We start from the raw sequence: 15,692 nt of genomic DNA, 5'->3' as shown, positions 1-15,692 counted from the left end.
ATGAGAAAGGCAGAAGGCAGGGATGTTAGTTTAACATCAGTTATTGGCAAAATGCTGGAGTCAGTAATCAAAGAGGAAATAGCTAATCATTTAGGAAAGCTGAATATAATCAAACCCAGTCAACGTGGTTTTATAAAAGGTAAATCACATTTGACAAATTTGCTCAAAATCTTTGAGGATGTAACAGGGAGAATAATTGAAGGGGAACATGTAGATGTAGTATATTTCTTCCAAAAGACATTAGACAAGGTGCCGTACAAGAAGCTGATGCAAAAGATAAAAGCCCATGGAATTGGAGGAAGTGTGTCAGCATGGATTGGAAACTGGCTGTCACATCGAAAGCAGAGAGTTGGAATAAATGGGCCCTTTTCAGAGTGGAAAGATCTAACCAGTGTGGCACCGCAGGGATCAGTTCTTGGCCTGCAATTGTTCACTGTCTACATTAATGATCTGGAGGAGGGAACAAAACATATGAACATAGGAATTAGGAGCAGAAATTGGCAAATTCAGCCCTTTGAGCCTGCTCTGCGATTCAAGCAGATCATGGCTGATCTCTCCCTGATCTCAAATCCACCTCCCCACCTGTTCCCCATATCCCTTTATCCCTTTTTTAATTAGAAATATATCTATCTCCCTCTTGAAATCATTTAACGATTCAAACTCCACCGCCCTATGGGGCAGCGAGTTCTACAAATTCACCATTCTCTGCAAATGATAGTTCCTCCTCATCCCCAGTTTAAATCTACCACCTCTCAACCTATACCAGTGACCTCTTATTCGAGATTGCCCCATAAGGGGAAACATTTGGTCTACATTTACTTCATCAATCCTTTTTAGTATTTTATATATCTTGATCAGATCCCCTTCTCAGCTCCAGCGAGTACAAGCCCAAGCTGTTTAATCTCTTTTCATTCGTCAACCCTTTCATCCCCGGAATCAATCTGGTGAACCTCCTCTGAACTGCCGCCAATGCCACCACATCCTTCCTCAAATAAGGAGGCCAAAACTGGACACAGTATTCCAGATGTGGTCTCACCGACACACTATACAATTACAACAACACTCCTACTTTTATACTCCAATCCCTTTGCAATAAACGCCAACATCCCATTTGCCTTTTTTATTACGTGCTGCACCTGCATACCGACTTTCTGTGATTCATGAGCACAGACACCCAGATCCCTCTGTTCGGGCACATTTTGAATCTACTTTCTATTTAGGTAAGAATTTGTCTTTCTAATTTTTCTGCCAAAATGGATAACCTCACACTTATCCACATTAAACTCCATCTGCCAAATTTTGACCATTCTCCGAGCCTATCTATATCCATCTGTAGAATTTTTATATCCTCTTCAGCACATGTTTTCCAACCTATTTTAATATCATCCACAAATTTTGCTATGTTGCACTCTGTCTCTGCTTGCAGATCATTTATTTAGATTGCAACAGTACAGATCCAAGGACGGGTGACTGCAGCACCCCGCCAGTTACATTTCAGCAGCCTGAGAAGGACCCAATTATCCCGACTTTGCTTTCTGTCAGTCAGCCAATCCTCAATTCAATCTAGTACTCTACTCCCAGTTCTCTGAGATCTCACCTTCTGGATCAGTGTTTTATGTAGCACCTTGTCATTTGCCGTCTGAAAGTCCAGATATGCCACATCCACAGGTTCCCCACTATCCTCATTGCTGGTTATGTCCTTAAAGAACTCCAGCAAGTTTTTCAAATGTGGCTTTCCCTTCATAAAACCATGCTGATGATGGTAGATTGAGCTGTCTTTCTAAATGCTCAGTCATCTCCTCCTCAATGGTTGATTCTAGCAACTTCCCCACCACAGAGGTCAAGCTAACTGGCCTGTCGTTTCCTACTTTTTGCCCCTCTCCTTTTTTGAATAAGGGTGTCACATTAGTGTGTTTCCAATCCACCAGGACCTTACCAGAATTCAAGGAATTTTCAAATATCGCAACCAATGCATCCACACTCTCTGCTGCCACATCCTTTAATACCCTAAGGTGCAGGCCATCAGCTCCCGGAGTCCTATCTGCCTTTAATCCCATCACTTTATTCAATACCTTCTTCCCAGTGTTGGTTATTGCAGCAAGTTCCTCTGCATTAATGACAATTTTTGGAAAATCTTCATTATTCTCTACCGTGAAGACAAAGGCAAAATATTGGTTTAGTGCCTCAGCCATCTCTTTGTTCCCCATTAGTACCTCACCAGTATAGTCCTCTAAAGGACCAACACTTACTTTAGCTATTCTCTTCCTCTTTATATTCTTGTGGAAGTTTTTTGTATCTGTGTTTATGTTTTCTATTAATTTCCTTTCATAGTTCATCTTAACCCTTTTGATTCTATTTTTAATAGCCTTTTGTTGAATCTTAAAGTTCTCTCAATCCTCCAGCTTGCCACAATGTTTTACAGTTTGACATACCCTAGTTTTGCCTTTATGTCCTCTTTGACTTCGTTGTCTAGCCATGGAACATTTTTCTTCCTTTTACAATTCCTCTTCCACTCAGGAATATACTTTAATTGAGAGGTGTTCAATATCTCCCTGAACATCCGTCATTGTTCCTCAGAATGTGAAGTTTCCAAATTTGCCAATGATATGAAGATAGATGGAAGGACTGGTTGTGATGAGGATACTGTGATTCTGCAATGGGATAGAGATAGAGGGGTGACTGGCCAAAATCCTGGCAAATGGAGTTTAATGTGGGCAAGTGTGAGGTCATGTACTTGGCAGATTATTATCAAAATGGAGAGAGAATGAAAGTGTGGGAAGTACAGAGGGATCTAGGTGCTCTAGTTAATGAATCACAAAAAGCTAGCAGGCAGGTCCAACTAGTAATTAAGAAGGCAAACAGCATCTTGGCCTGTTTAAAAATAGGGAGGTTTTGTTGCAGTTGTACAGGGTATTGATGAGGCCTCACCCAGAATGCTGCATACAGTTTTGATTCCCTTACCTAAAAAATAATATAGTGATATTGGAGACAGTCCAAAGGAGATTCACCAGGCTAAATCTTGGGATGATCGGGTTGTCCTATCAAGAGAGACTAAGTAGTCTGGGCCTGTATTCCTTGGAGTTTAGAAGAGTGAGGGGTGACTTCATTCAATCATTAAGATTCTGAAGAGGCTTGACAGGGTAGAAGGTGAGATGTTTTCATTAGTGGGAGAGTCTCGAACAAGGGTCATAGCTACAAGATAAAGAGTCGGTCATTTAAAACTGAGATGTGTAGAAATTTCTTCGCACAGAGAGTGATGAATCTCTGGAATTCCCTGCCTCAAAGGGTGGTGGAGACTGGATCATTCGGAGTATTTAAAGTGGAAGTGGATAAATATTTGATTGATTGAGGAATAGAGGGCTATGGGGAAATGGCACAGAAAAGGAGTTGAGGCCGGCATAGATCAACCACATTTGTATTGAATGGTGAGGTCCTGATGGCCTACTCCTGCTACTGTTATAAACACTCAATCAGCAAAATCTGTGCAAACACATCAGGGGTGAATCTCCCGGCTGCTGCTTTTATAGCTCAGTGAGCTGGGAGACCCAGGCGGAGGTTGTTTCACAGGCTCCCTGCTGTGCGCCATGCACAGTAAAAAGTCTGACAACACCAGGTTTTAGTCCAACCGATTTATTTGATAGTAAACTCACAAGCTTTCGGGTTAGCCCCTTCGTCAGGTGAATGGAGAGTTCTGGCCTCAGACAGAGCATATAAAGCACAGACAGTTTAGAGATTACTGATTAAAATGCGAATCCTTACACCTAACCTGCTGTTCAAGACCTGAAGTGGCTGATAATGTGAGTGGTAGGAGCACTGATCACAGTTTAAAGAGATGTGTATTGTCTCCAGACAGTACAGTGAGTGAGGTTTTGCAAACCCAGGCAAGTCACGGGGGTTACAGATAGTGCGACATGAACCCAAGATCCCTGTTGAGACCGTCCTCATGTGTGCGGAACTTGGCTATCAGTCTCTGCTCAGCGACTCTGCGCTGTCGTGTGTCGTGAAGGCCGCCTTGGAGAATGCTTACCCGAAGGTCAGAGGCTGAATGCCCGTGACCACTGAAGTGTTCGCCAACAGGAAGGGAACAGTCTTGCCTGGTGACTGTCGAGCGATGTTCATTCATCCGTTGTCGTAGCGTCTGCATGGTCTCCCCAATGTACCATGCTTCGGGACATCCTTTCTTGCAATGTATCAGGTAGACAATGTTGGCCGAGTTGCAAGAGTATTTACCATGTACCTGGTGGATGGTATTCTCACGTGTGATGATGGTGTCCATGTCGATGATCCGGCATGTCTTGCAGAGGTTGCTGTGACAGGGTTGTGTGGTATTGTGGTCACTGTTCTCCTGAAGGCTGGGTAGTTTGCTGCGAACAATGGTCTGTTTGAGGTTGTGTGGTTGTCTGAAGGCAAGAAGTGGGGGTGTGGGGATGGCCCTGGCGAGATGTTCGTCTTCATCAATGATATGTTGAAGACTCCGGAGAAGATGTCGTAGCTTCTCCGCTCCGGGGAAGTACTGGACGACGAAGGGAACTCTGTCCACTGTGTCCCGTGTTTGTCTTCTGAGGAGATCGGTGCGGTTTTTCGCTGTGGCGCATCGAAACTGCCGATCTATGAGTCGAGCACCATATCCTGTTCTTACGAGGGCATCTTTCAGGGTCTGGAGGTGTCTGTCACGATCCTCCTCATCTGAGCAAATCCTGTGTATACGGAGGGCTTGTCCATAGGGAATGGCTTCTTTAACATGTTTAGGGTGGAAGCTGGAGAAGTGGAGCATTGTGAGATTGTCTGTGGGCTTGTGGTACAGTGAGGTGCTGAGGTGACCGTCCTTAATGGAGATGCGTGTGTCCAAGAATGCAACTGATTCTGGGGAATAGTCCATGGTGAGTCTGATGGTGGGGTGGAATTTGTTGATATCATCATATAGTTGTTTCAGTGATTGTTCACCATGAGGCCAAAGGAAGAAAATGTCATCGATGTATCTAGTGTATAGCATTGGTTGAAGATTCTGTGCAGTGAAGAAGTCTTGTTCGAACCTGTGCATGAAGATGTTGGCATATTGAGGTGCAATGGCCATGGCCAGAAGCTCAGAAATCAGCATGGAGCTGCATAAATTATTTAAACATTAATTTGAATATATTTAACATCTTATTGGCAGGCCTGGGACTGAAGTCTGTGAGCCCACAAGTGTCTCCCCTCCCCCACCCCCATCGGGAGTGTTTCACTCCAGCGGGGTTTACTATAGCTCCTTACTTGCGGGGAGCGAGTGGCGTGATCCCACTGGAGAGGAGGAGGGCCACTGAGGCCCCTCTGGGCATTGCCACCCTGTAGTGGCAGCTAGACCCCCTGGCATTGCAAAAGGGGCAAATTAACAATGTCCAGGGAGCAACTTGGCACTGCCCGATGGGCATCAGACAGTGCCAAGGGGGCAGGGTGATCAGTGGGTGTGGGGGGGGGGGTCCTGCTGCCCGACTGCCTTTGGGATCTCGAGCAGTGAGATGCAGGCCAGCAACTGGGGCTGGGCATTGGGGTGGGGGACAGGGAGTTGGTCTGCCTGGGGTGGGAGCGGGGGTCAGGGCTGGCCCAGACATGTTTGTGGGTCCAGCAACCGGGTCATGGGAGGGCTTAGAGGGGCAGCATTGCGGGGTCATGAGGCTGGCCAGTGATCGGGAGACTGGCAATATTAGGCTATAGCACAGGCACCAACCTCAGCGCTGATAGATCGACACAGACAGATCGACACAGACGGATCGACACAGACAGATCGACACAGACACATCGACACAGACACATCGACACAGACAGATCGACACAGACACATCGACACAGACGGATCGACACAGACAGATCGACACAGACAGATCGACACAGACAGATCGACACAGACACATCGACACAGACAGATCGACACAGACAGATCGACACAGACACATCGACACAGACACATCGACACAGACAGATCGACACAGACGGATCGACACAGACAGATCGACACAGACGGATCGACACAGACGGATCGACACAGACACATCGACACAGACAGATCGACACAGACACATCGACACAGACGGATCGACACAGACACATGGACACGGACACATCGACACGGACACATCGACACGGACACATCGACACAGACAGATCGACACAGACACATCGACACAGACAGATCGACACAGACACATCGACACAGACAGATCGACACAGACACATCGACACAGACGGATCGACACAGACACATCGACACAGACGGATCGACACAGACGGATCGACACAGACACATCGACACAGACAGATCGACACAGACGGATCGACACAGACACATCGACACAGACAGATCGACACAGACACATCGACACGGACAGATCGACACGGACACATCGACACGGACACATCGACACGGACACATCGACACGGACAGATCGACACAGACACATCGACACAGACACATCGACACAGACAGATCGACACGGACACATCGACACAGACGGATCGACACGGACACATCGACACGGACACATCGACACAGACACATCGACACAGACGGATCGACACAGACGGATCGACACAGACGGATCGACACCGACGCATCGACACGGACACATCGACACGGACACATCGACACAGACGGATCGACACAGACGGATCGACACAGACGGATCGACACAGACGGATCGACACCGACGCATCGACACGGACACATCGACACGGACACATCGACACAGACGGATCGACACAGACGGATCGACACAGACGGATCGACACCGACGGATCGACACCGACGGATCGACACAGACGGATCGACACAGACGGATCGACACAGACGGATCGACACCGACGGATCGACACAGACGGATCGACACAGACGGATCGACACCGACGGATCGACACCGACGGATCGACACAGACGGATCGACACAGACGGATCGACACAGACGGATCGACACAGACGGATCGACACCGACGGATCGACACCGATAGATCGACACAGACGGATCGACACAGACGGATCGACACTGACGGATCGACACCGACAGATCGACACCGATAGATCGACACTGATAGATTAGCGCATGTGCAGTGTCTCACTCAGTGCTGGCCTCCCCAACCAGGAAAGGCACCACCCACAGATTTTCCACCTGATCCACGTGGAGACACTCTGCAGGGCACTGAGTATGGGACATTCATTTTGAAACTCCCACTGAAACAACCAGCAGGATTTACTCCAGCTTTATGCACATTTGACACTCAGAATTATTTTGGCAGAATCACTCCCAGACTATTGATAATAACCTTGCATATAATCTCTTCTCTCTCCCTCGCTCTTACCTTCTCTCTTTCTCACACACGCTGACTTTATGTCTATTGTTTAGATGTAATCATTAAAATGATTGAGAAAGATCAATTTAATTGTAATAACATTAATAAATTTAATTCAAACACCAACATTTGTTTCTGAAAAGGTTTTCTAACATCCAGTGAAAAGTTGTATTCTGAACAGGCAGCTGTCAATCAAAACCCCAAACTGGGTTTTTGTAGTCCTGAGGAACATCTTCCTGACTCACTGCACTGTCCCCAGATGGGAATAGAGAAACTGGCAACTGAATAAATAATCTATCATGTCTTGTTATCAGCAAACTCTGCTTAATCTGCTCATTTTACAGGGAGCTTGCTCTGCCCTTACACAAATGAAAGATTTGGGGAAAATACTTTCATTTGCTTTAAAAAATCCCCTAAATCAAGTTTGGACATAAATACCCAGATTGGAAAACTAATTTTAACCACTTGTATATACTCTTCTTTGAATCAACATCACAACAGAGTTATTTAGAAACTTAAAAGAAGCAAACAATCTGCAGGAAAATGCCGGAGAATTTCCTCAAGTTCTTCAGATGGCAGTGGACCAAGGTCCTGGACTTTGGGTCTACTATCACAGTCTCTGTATGCAGCCCAATAATTAGCACTCGAGATCAGACCAGTGATCTCATACAGCTCCACTCAGAATATTCTAGGTATCTGTGAGGGTGCAACATGCACCACTTTTGTCTCACATCTTTGCATTTGGCTACATTAGTGTCCAGCGATGCCCCACCTGATGTCCAGTGATTCCCCATCTGGTACCCAGCGATGCCCCACCTGGTACCCAGCGATGCCCCACCTGATGTCCAGTGATTCCCCATCTGGTACCCAGCGATGCCCCACCTGGTGCCCAGCGATGCCCCACCTGATGTCCAGTGATTCCCCATCTGGTACCCAGCGATGCCCCACCTGATGTCCAGTGATGCCCCACCTGGTACCCAGCGATGCCCCACCTGATGTCTGGCGATTCCCCACCTCTTCTCTATTTGATGCTTTGGTTTTTTGCTGTATTTACTGACATAAAAGATAAAATAAATTGCAGAGTCTCAAATGATGCAGATTACACACAATTTGCTGGAAGGGGTGGTAAAGAAATGTGCAGAAAGCTACTCCTCAATCCAATAAAACAATCCAAGAAGTAGCAAAGCTTTCATCTACTGGATTCAAATATAATTAACAGCTGGACTGAAGTTTTCACCGAACCCAGTCTGGAGGTTGATTCCTACATAAAATTGGGTGATATTACCAAGGATTGAAAAAAAACAGATGATATTACAGGCAAATGTTCCTACTTCTTGACAATCACAAGACTCCATTCTAATGCAACGGGATTGTTGTTCTAGGGACACGGACCATGCAATGCTCCACACAAATTGGACTGCTCCATCTGCAACTCAAACTTCACTCATCACTGATCGAGTGGCGATCAACACATCTGGTGTTGAGGGGAAGAAAGTGGAGGGTCGTTCATGTACCTTCTGAGAATGCAGTTGGATGATTCTGAAAACACAAGGGTTCACATTAAAACCATGTTGAATGTGATGGAGATCACACTGTCTCAGCACAACAGCATCAAACCACACAGAGGTCATCACATCAACAGGGGCACTTAAGTCCAGCTCATGCATTTCTGGACTGTGTGCCTTTCTGTTTGTGCAAAGTTATATTTATTGGTATGCTCATGTTTGACTGCACAAAACTGTCGTTCTGACCTCAGTTTTTCCCTGAGATTTGACTAAGCCAAGAACAGTTGCTGCCATGAAATGCAGGCAGGACAAGTGCTTGCAGTTTGTAGAGGTTCAGCTGGAAGGTGCATGTATAGGATTAAAGAAGGTCTTTACTAGTCGTAAAATCAAGCAGATTGGTACAAAGTACTGGCCTCATCAGTAAAGATGTGGAGACGTCGGTGTTGGACTGGGGTAACACAGTAAGAACTCTCACAACACCAGCCTGGTGAGTCCTTACTCTGCTCATCAGTAAACACACTGTTTACTCTGTTGTTTTCAAGGCTTCATTAGAGATTTCAGAGAAAATGACATTCTCCTGGGCAAAGTAGTTAAAAAATAATTGTATTTTTGAAGTTGCTAATGTTTTAAGAGGATGGATAAGACTGTGGCTTTATTGGAGGTAAATAATGTTTAATTCTTGCTGCCATTCTCATTCTCAATTCCTGTTGAAGTCAAGGACCATGAATTAAATTGACTGCAGTTTCCCCACATGGTTCTTCCACACCTCCAGTGCATGGAGGGAGGGCAGATGGAGAGATGAGGCCGTCACACTGCAGTTTCCTTTTGGATCATGACCTCTTACCTGAACAACACTTAACTTTTCTAATGGACTTTCCACACATGGGAGCGTGAGCATCACACAGACTGGCTTCGGAACATTACACGCTTTCTTACACACAGGATTTGGGCTCTTAAAATTATGTAGAACACAGCACACCTGTAAGAAGTTATTGGAGAGTCTAAGGACATGTTGCTTGTTTGGAGGGAAAACATTGTTACTTTCAAGAACAGTGTAAGTAAAAGAACTCAGATTCTGGTAAATTATTCAAACAGTTCAAATGGAACAGCTCTTTCTGAGTAACACCTTTACAGTTACCCAGTGGGTCATCTTTACTCTGCTGAAAAACACATTTGCACAGCAATAGAGAACAACTCTTTCCCTGTTGAGCAGTGACTCTGTACATTTTCACATTCAGCAGTTTTTACGCTACTAAATAAACAGCAATAGAACAAATTACAAATCAGAGTCTGCAAATTACATACTTTACAAAATTCTGTTGCACTAAAACTGTCATTAATGTCTGTTTGGTCTTGTAGCCTCTAATGCGTTTCCATTTATTCATAGCCTTTTCTCTTTAAAGTCATTTACTGATTTTTTTGGGGGGATTCCAGTGATCACAGGAAATAGCAGCAGGAGTAGGCCATTCAGCCCCTCAAGTCTGTTGTGCCATTCAACTAGATCAGGGCTCATTGTTCAAATGTCATTTCCCTGCATTATCCCTATAATCCCTCCATATCTTAGATATCTAGAAATCCGTCCATCTCTCTGTTCTATTGTGACTGCGCCTTCTGAGGTAAAGAATTCCAAAGATTCACCAGCTTCTTGCGAGAGACATCCCTCTTCACCAGAGTTCCAAATGGATTACACCTTATCCTGAGACTGATTGGACTTTTACCGGCACACCCACTCCAGGGATTGTATGAACCTTGGATGAACGTGCCGGTAAAATTCTGCCCTGTGCCTCCTGATTTTCAAGCCATCCACAAGCCAGAGAAAAGTTCCTTCTCATCCCAGTAGTTTGTCAATGTGAGCTGTGTTCTTATTTAATTTTTGAAGTGATTCACTCACCAGAAACACAGCGACTGCTCCACCAGTGAGGAATCCCACCAGAACATCCGACCAATGGTTCCGATACTCGGACACCCTCACCACCCCCGTTAAAAATGTCAGGCAAAGGAGTGTCAGACATAACACTGGCTTGGTGAGCCTCGTACCCTTGGCTTGGAACATCACTGTGACATACATCTAGGAATGAAATCAAACCAGCACTCTCACATCAAGCTCAATGACATTGAGAACACTTAACAGAATAATTTCATGTCCATTTTAAAATCAATTTTTGGTTCAAATATCCGCAATTTACACCTGAGTCATTCAAAACTATAATTAGAGAGGCAGGAGGCAGTATGCTGATCCAATCAAAATACTTGAAAATGTATCATATTCCCTGGCCAGAAATTTAACAGCTCGTCCCCTCCATCGATAGGTTGAGTGAGCCAGTAAAATCGCGCGAGAACCGAGGAATCAGGATCATGCCCGATTTCTCGGCTCTCACAATCTTACAAGAGCTGGGTTTCTGGTGAGGTCAGCCTCTCACCAGAAATGGGCAAGAGGCTGAATAAATTATTTTCATATATTTTAATGTTGATTTGCATGTTTTTGAAGAGCTCAGCGTTCAATCGTCCGGCCTTATTTGCCCTTATGGTCTCACTGGGAGAGATTCTCTCCAGCAAGGAAAATGCCTGCTCACCATGAACAGGGAACAGTCGTGTTAACCTCGCCAGTAGAACCAGAGGCCATTGAGGCCCTTAAGGAGGCTGAGGGCAAGTGGGGGGGGTGCCTCCTGACAGTGATACCCTGGCACTTTGGCACTGCCAGCCTGGCACCTCTAATGCCCACTGGACATCTTGACATTGCCTATTGGGTAGTACTGGGAACAGAGCCAATAGGCAGTGGGGCCTATGGAAGTGGGGCCTAAAGGGGGCAGTGCCTGAAGGGGGAGCCCTATGGGTGAGGGGGGGGGGGTAGTTGCCATTCTGCAATGCAATCGGATTGGGGAGAGGGGGGTATGATTGGTGTGGGTGGTGGGGCACAGCGGGAGCTGCATCTTGGGCTGTACGGGACTCGTGATCGGCCGGGGCTCCTATGATTGCGATGAGGGGGAAGAGTTTGTGAGGCTACCTGCACCAGCAGGGGCCTGACAGCTCTCTCTCTCTCTGTCAGGCTCCTGCTGTTGAAATTGCACGTGTATAGACTTAGGGCCCGATTTTACCATTGTGTTGCGTCCAATTTCATGGTAAATTCAGGCATGAGGCCATTAATGCGATCTGCATCCGCGCAGATGGCCACTTTACCAAGACCCAGGAATGGCCACGATCTGATTCGCGCCTGAAATGGCCGCAACGACGATTTAAATGTATTTGCATGCATTTCAATTGAATTAATGAACTGCCCACCCAACTTGATCAGCATTTCCCCCTTTACCACCATGTTCGCCAATCTGGAATTGTACCAAAATGGACCTGCTGAATAAAACTCTGAATCGGGTGCTGAAGAGGTGAGTTCAGAGCTTCCATCGGCTCTCTGACTCAGATCGGTGGTGGGGGAGGGGAAGGGAAGTGGGTCAGATCATTCTCTGGTGGGGGGGGAGGGAGGACCGATCGTTGTTTGGTGGGGAGGGGAGGAGGGAGGCGGGTCAGATGTACCTCTGGGGGAGGGGAGTGAGGACAGATCATTCTCTGGGGGAGGGGGGAGTGAGGACAGATCATTCTCTGGGGGAGGGGGAGGAGTGAGGACAGATCATTCTCTGGGGGAGAGGGGGGAGTGAGGACAGATCATTCTCTGGGGGAGAGGGGGGGAGTGAGGACAGATCATTCTCTGGGGGAGGGGGAGGAGTGAGGACAGATCATTCTCTGGGGGAGGGGGAGGAGTGAGGACAGATCATTCTCTGGGGGAGGGGGAGGAGTGAGGACAGATCATTCTCTGGGGGAGGGGGGAGTGAGGACAGATCATTCTCTGGGGGAGGGGGAGGAGTGAGGACAGATCATTCTCTGGGGGAGGGGGGAGTGAGGACAGATCATTCCCTGGGGGGTGGGGGAATGAGGCCAGATCATTCCCTGGGGGGTGGGGGAATGAGGCCAGATCATTCCCTGGGGGGTGGGGGAATGAGGCCAGATCATTCCCTGGGGGGTGGGGGGAGTGAGGCCAGATCATTCCCTGGGGGGTGGGGGGAGTGAGGCCAGATCATTCCCTGGGGGGTGGGGGGAGTGAGGACAGATCATTCCCTGGGGGGTGGGGGGAGTGAGGCCAGATCATTCCCTGGGGGGTGGGGGGAGTGAGGCCAGATCATTCCCTGGGGGGTGGGGGGAGTGAGGCCAGATCATTCCCTGGGGGGTGGGGGGAGTGAGGCCAGATTATTCCCTGGGGGGTGGGGGAATGAGGCCAGATCATTCCCTGGGGGGTGGGGGGAGTGAGGCCAGATCATTCCCTGGGGGGTGGGGGGAGTGAGGCCAGATCATTCCCTGGGGGGTGGGGGGAGTGAGGCCAGATCATTCCCTGGGGGGTGGGGGAATGAGGCCAGATCATTCCCTGGGGGGTGGGGGGAGTGAGGCCAGATCATTCCCTGGGGGGTGGGGGGAGTGAGGCCAGATCATTCCCTGGGGGGTGGGGGAATGAGGCCAGATCATTCCCTGGGGGGTGGGGGGAGTGAGGCCAGATCATTCCCTGGGGGGTGGGGGGAGTGAGGACAGATCATTCCCTGGGGGGTGGGGGAATGAGGCCAGATCATTCCCTGGGGGGTGGGGGGAGTGAGGCCAGATCATTCCCTGGGGGGTGGGGGGAGTGAGGCCAGATCATTCCCTGGGGGGTGGGGGGAGTGAGGACAGATCATTCCCTGGGGGGTGGGGGAATGAGGCCAGATCATTCCCTGGGGGGTGGGGGAGTGAGGACAGATCATTCCCTGGGGGATGGGGGAATGAGGCCAGATCACTCTCGGGGTGGGTGGGGGTGGGGGGTTTGGGGGAGGGGGTTGGGTGAGATGTATCTTTGGTTGTGGGAGGGAGGCCAGATGGATCTCTGATAGGGGGAAGGGGGCAGGGGGTCACGGTCAATCTGGGTAGCAAGAGGGTGGGTAAGGGGGACAGTGATGTCTGTGGGGGCCATCGTTCCCACTTTTCACTCCCAGGCCGCTTCCTCCACTTTTTGCAGCTGAGGAACAGTGTGACACGGGCGCAGCTTTCCAAATGTTTTCTAACTGCACGTGTGGTTCAGAGCTGGAATTGTTTCGAGTGTGTGAAGCCCGGCCCACAGCACAATTCAGATCTGTGATTTTTGTTTCAGATTAAGTCTGTATTTGGGGGGGGGGGGGGGGCGGGCGGGGTGGGGGGGCAGGCGGGTGGGGGCCGGGGGGTGGGGAGCTGATTTCCAATGAATCTGAATTGTGTCCAGATTCAATGGTAAAATTGCACGTGTGCAATAGCTCCCTCTGAAGGCCGGCTGGCAAATTACGTTCAGCCCACTGCTGACAGCGGCTAGAAACAGTCTAACCATATTCTCAATGACTAAAGGCGTAAGCTTGGGCATGAAAACTCACCCAAAAAAACCAATCAGGAACTCTCCCATTTTCATACTAGCTGGATATTTCGAATCAATCTCTAAGCGTCACAATCTGACTGTACCTCCCAAATCCCATAATCCAACTGACAGCCTGGCACTGCCGACTGGGAACCCTGGCACTGCTCAATGGGCACCTTGGCACTGCCCACTAGACACCAGGCAGTGCCAAGGGGACAGGACCTGAGGAGGTGGGGCGCAGTCTGGGTGGAGCCAGACCAGGGATGGAGGTCGGGAGGAGGGGAGGGTAGGGGGGAACTCTGCATTGCAGGATGGGGACTGGCTGGATGCTGACAAACAGGGGTTGGGGCTAGGCCAGCATTCAGGAGAAGCGTCTTCCAGTCAGGAGGCTGGCAACTGGGGGGCCAGCGATCAGGGAGAAGTGGAGATGGGGGTAAGTCTCAGTGGGGTGGGGATTGGGGAGGTGGTGCCTGTGGCTTGGGGTGAGAATTGACAGTTCTCCCAGTTTACTATGTAGATTTGTACACTGTATATTGGGAGATTGGGGTACCTGCACAATAATGCTCTAAGTAGTCGGCAGCCGACTTCCTGGCATGAATAGGCTCTACCTTCCCCAACAGACAGGAATCAGATTATGGCCTCCGTATTGCTGTAAATTCACGTAACTTACCTTGCTGAAAGAAATGAATGAGAAAATCTCCCGCTGTGTTTCACTTACCACTGTGTACATGGCAGCATACATGCTAAGGGCAGCATCTTTGGAAGGGAATGCCCTTCTTGCACTGGATATGAGGGTTGGGCTTCCTGTGCAGGCATCCTGGGAGTTGATGAACTGACTGGACAGCCTGCAGCCCAAGGCTGTATAGTTCGGTTGACACACTGTTAGGAAATGTGGCGTTGGACTTCCCATCACCACTTGCCCCGCGTTTACAAATATGTCAGTTGCGAAAAGACCAAAGGTATAAACCCCTACAAAAAGAATAAAACAGTTCAGAACTGAAAAGATAACACAAATGTAATATGTAGCTTGTTTCAATAAATGTTCCAGTCACAGAATCCTACAGTGCAGAAAAGGCCTTTCAGTCCATCGAGTCCACACTGATACATGAAAGGCCCTGACCAGCCCACCTGATCCTATCCGCCCACACTTGGCCCATAGCCCTGAATGTTACGATGAGCCAAGTGCTCATCCAGATACTTTTTAAAGGATGTGAGGCATCCCGCCCCCACCCCCATCCCAGGCAGCGCATTCAGACCCTCACCACCCTCTGGGTAAAAACTGTTTTCCTCACATCCCCAAACTTCCTGCCTCTCACTTTTAACTTGTGTCCCCTCGTACCTGACCCTTCAACTAAGGGGAACAGCTGCTTCTTATCCACTCTGTCCGTGTCCCTCATAATCTTGTATACCTTGATCAGTCTTCTCTCCTCCAATGAAGTCAACTCAAGGCTATTGAATCTCTCTTCATAACTTAA

The 15,692-nt window shown here is 48.3% G+C and overlaps 1 protein-coding gene across 4 annotated transcripts in view; it reads right to left on the bottom strand.

Annotated features, from left to right (window-relative positions):
- Nucleotides 1–8,286: 8,286 nt before the first annotated feature.
- The window catches only part of plppr2a (phospholipid phosphatase related 2a), a 38,808-nt gene continuing 31,402 nt past the window's right edge, over nt 8,287–15,692 (bottom strand). Inside the window, exons 6-9 of one of the 4 annotated variants that reach the window (XM_080216746.1) lie at nt 14,936–15,186; nt 10,714–10,890; nt 9,667–9,801; nt 8,287–8,856 (exon numbers count right to left, since the gene is read on the bottom strand). In XM_080216746.1, the coding sequence (XP_080072872.1) occupies nt 8,824–8,856; nt 9,667–9,801; nt 10,714–10,890; nt 14,936–15,186 (596 nt within the window). In that variant the 3' untranslated portion in view covers nt 8,287–8,823. Of the gene's footprint in view, nt 8,857–9,352; nt 9,802–10,713; nt 10,891–14,935; nt 15,187–15,692 lie in introns of those variants that run through there. The other 3 variants (XM_080216745.1, XM_080216747.1, XM_080216744.1) reach the window with 3 other exon arrangements.

Source organism: Carcharhinus amblyrhynchos, chromosome 33, assembly GCF_965287045.1.
Source record: "Carcharhinus amblyrhynchos chromosome 33, sCarAmb.v2.hapA, whole genome shotgun sequence".
Classification (NCBI taxonomy): Eukaryota; Metazoa; Chordata; class Chondrichthyes; order Carcharhiniformes; family Carcharhinidae; genus Carcharhinus; species Carcharhinus amblyrhynchos.
Note: the sequence above shows the minus strand (reverse complement) of the source record. Positions and strands in the feature narration are given on the sequence as shown.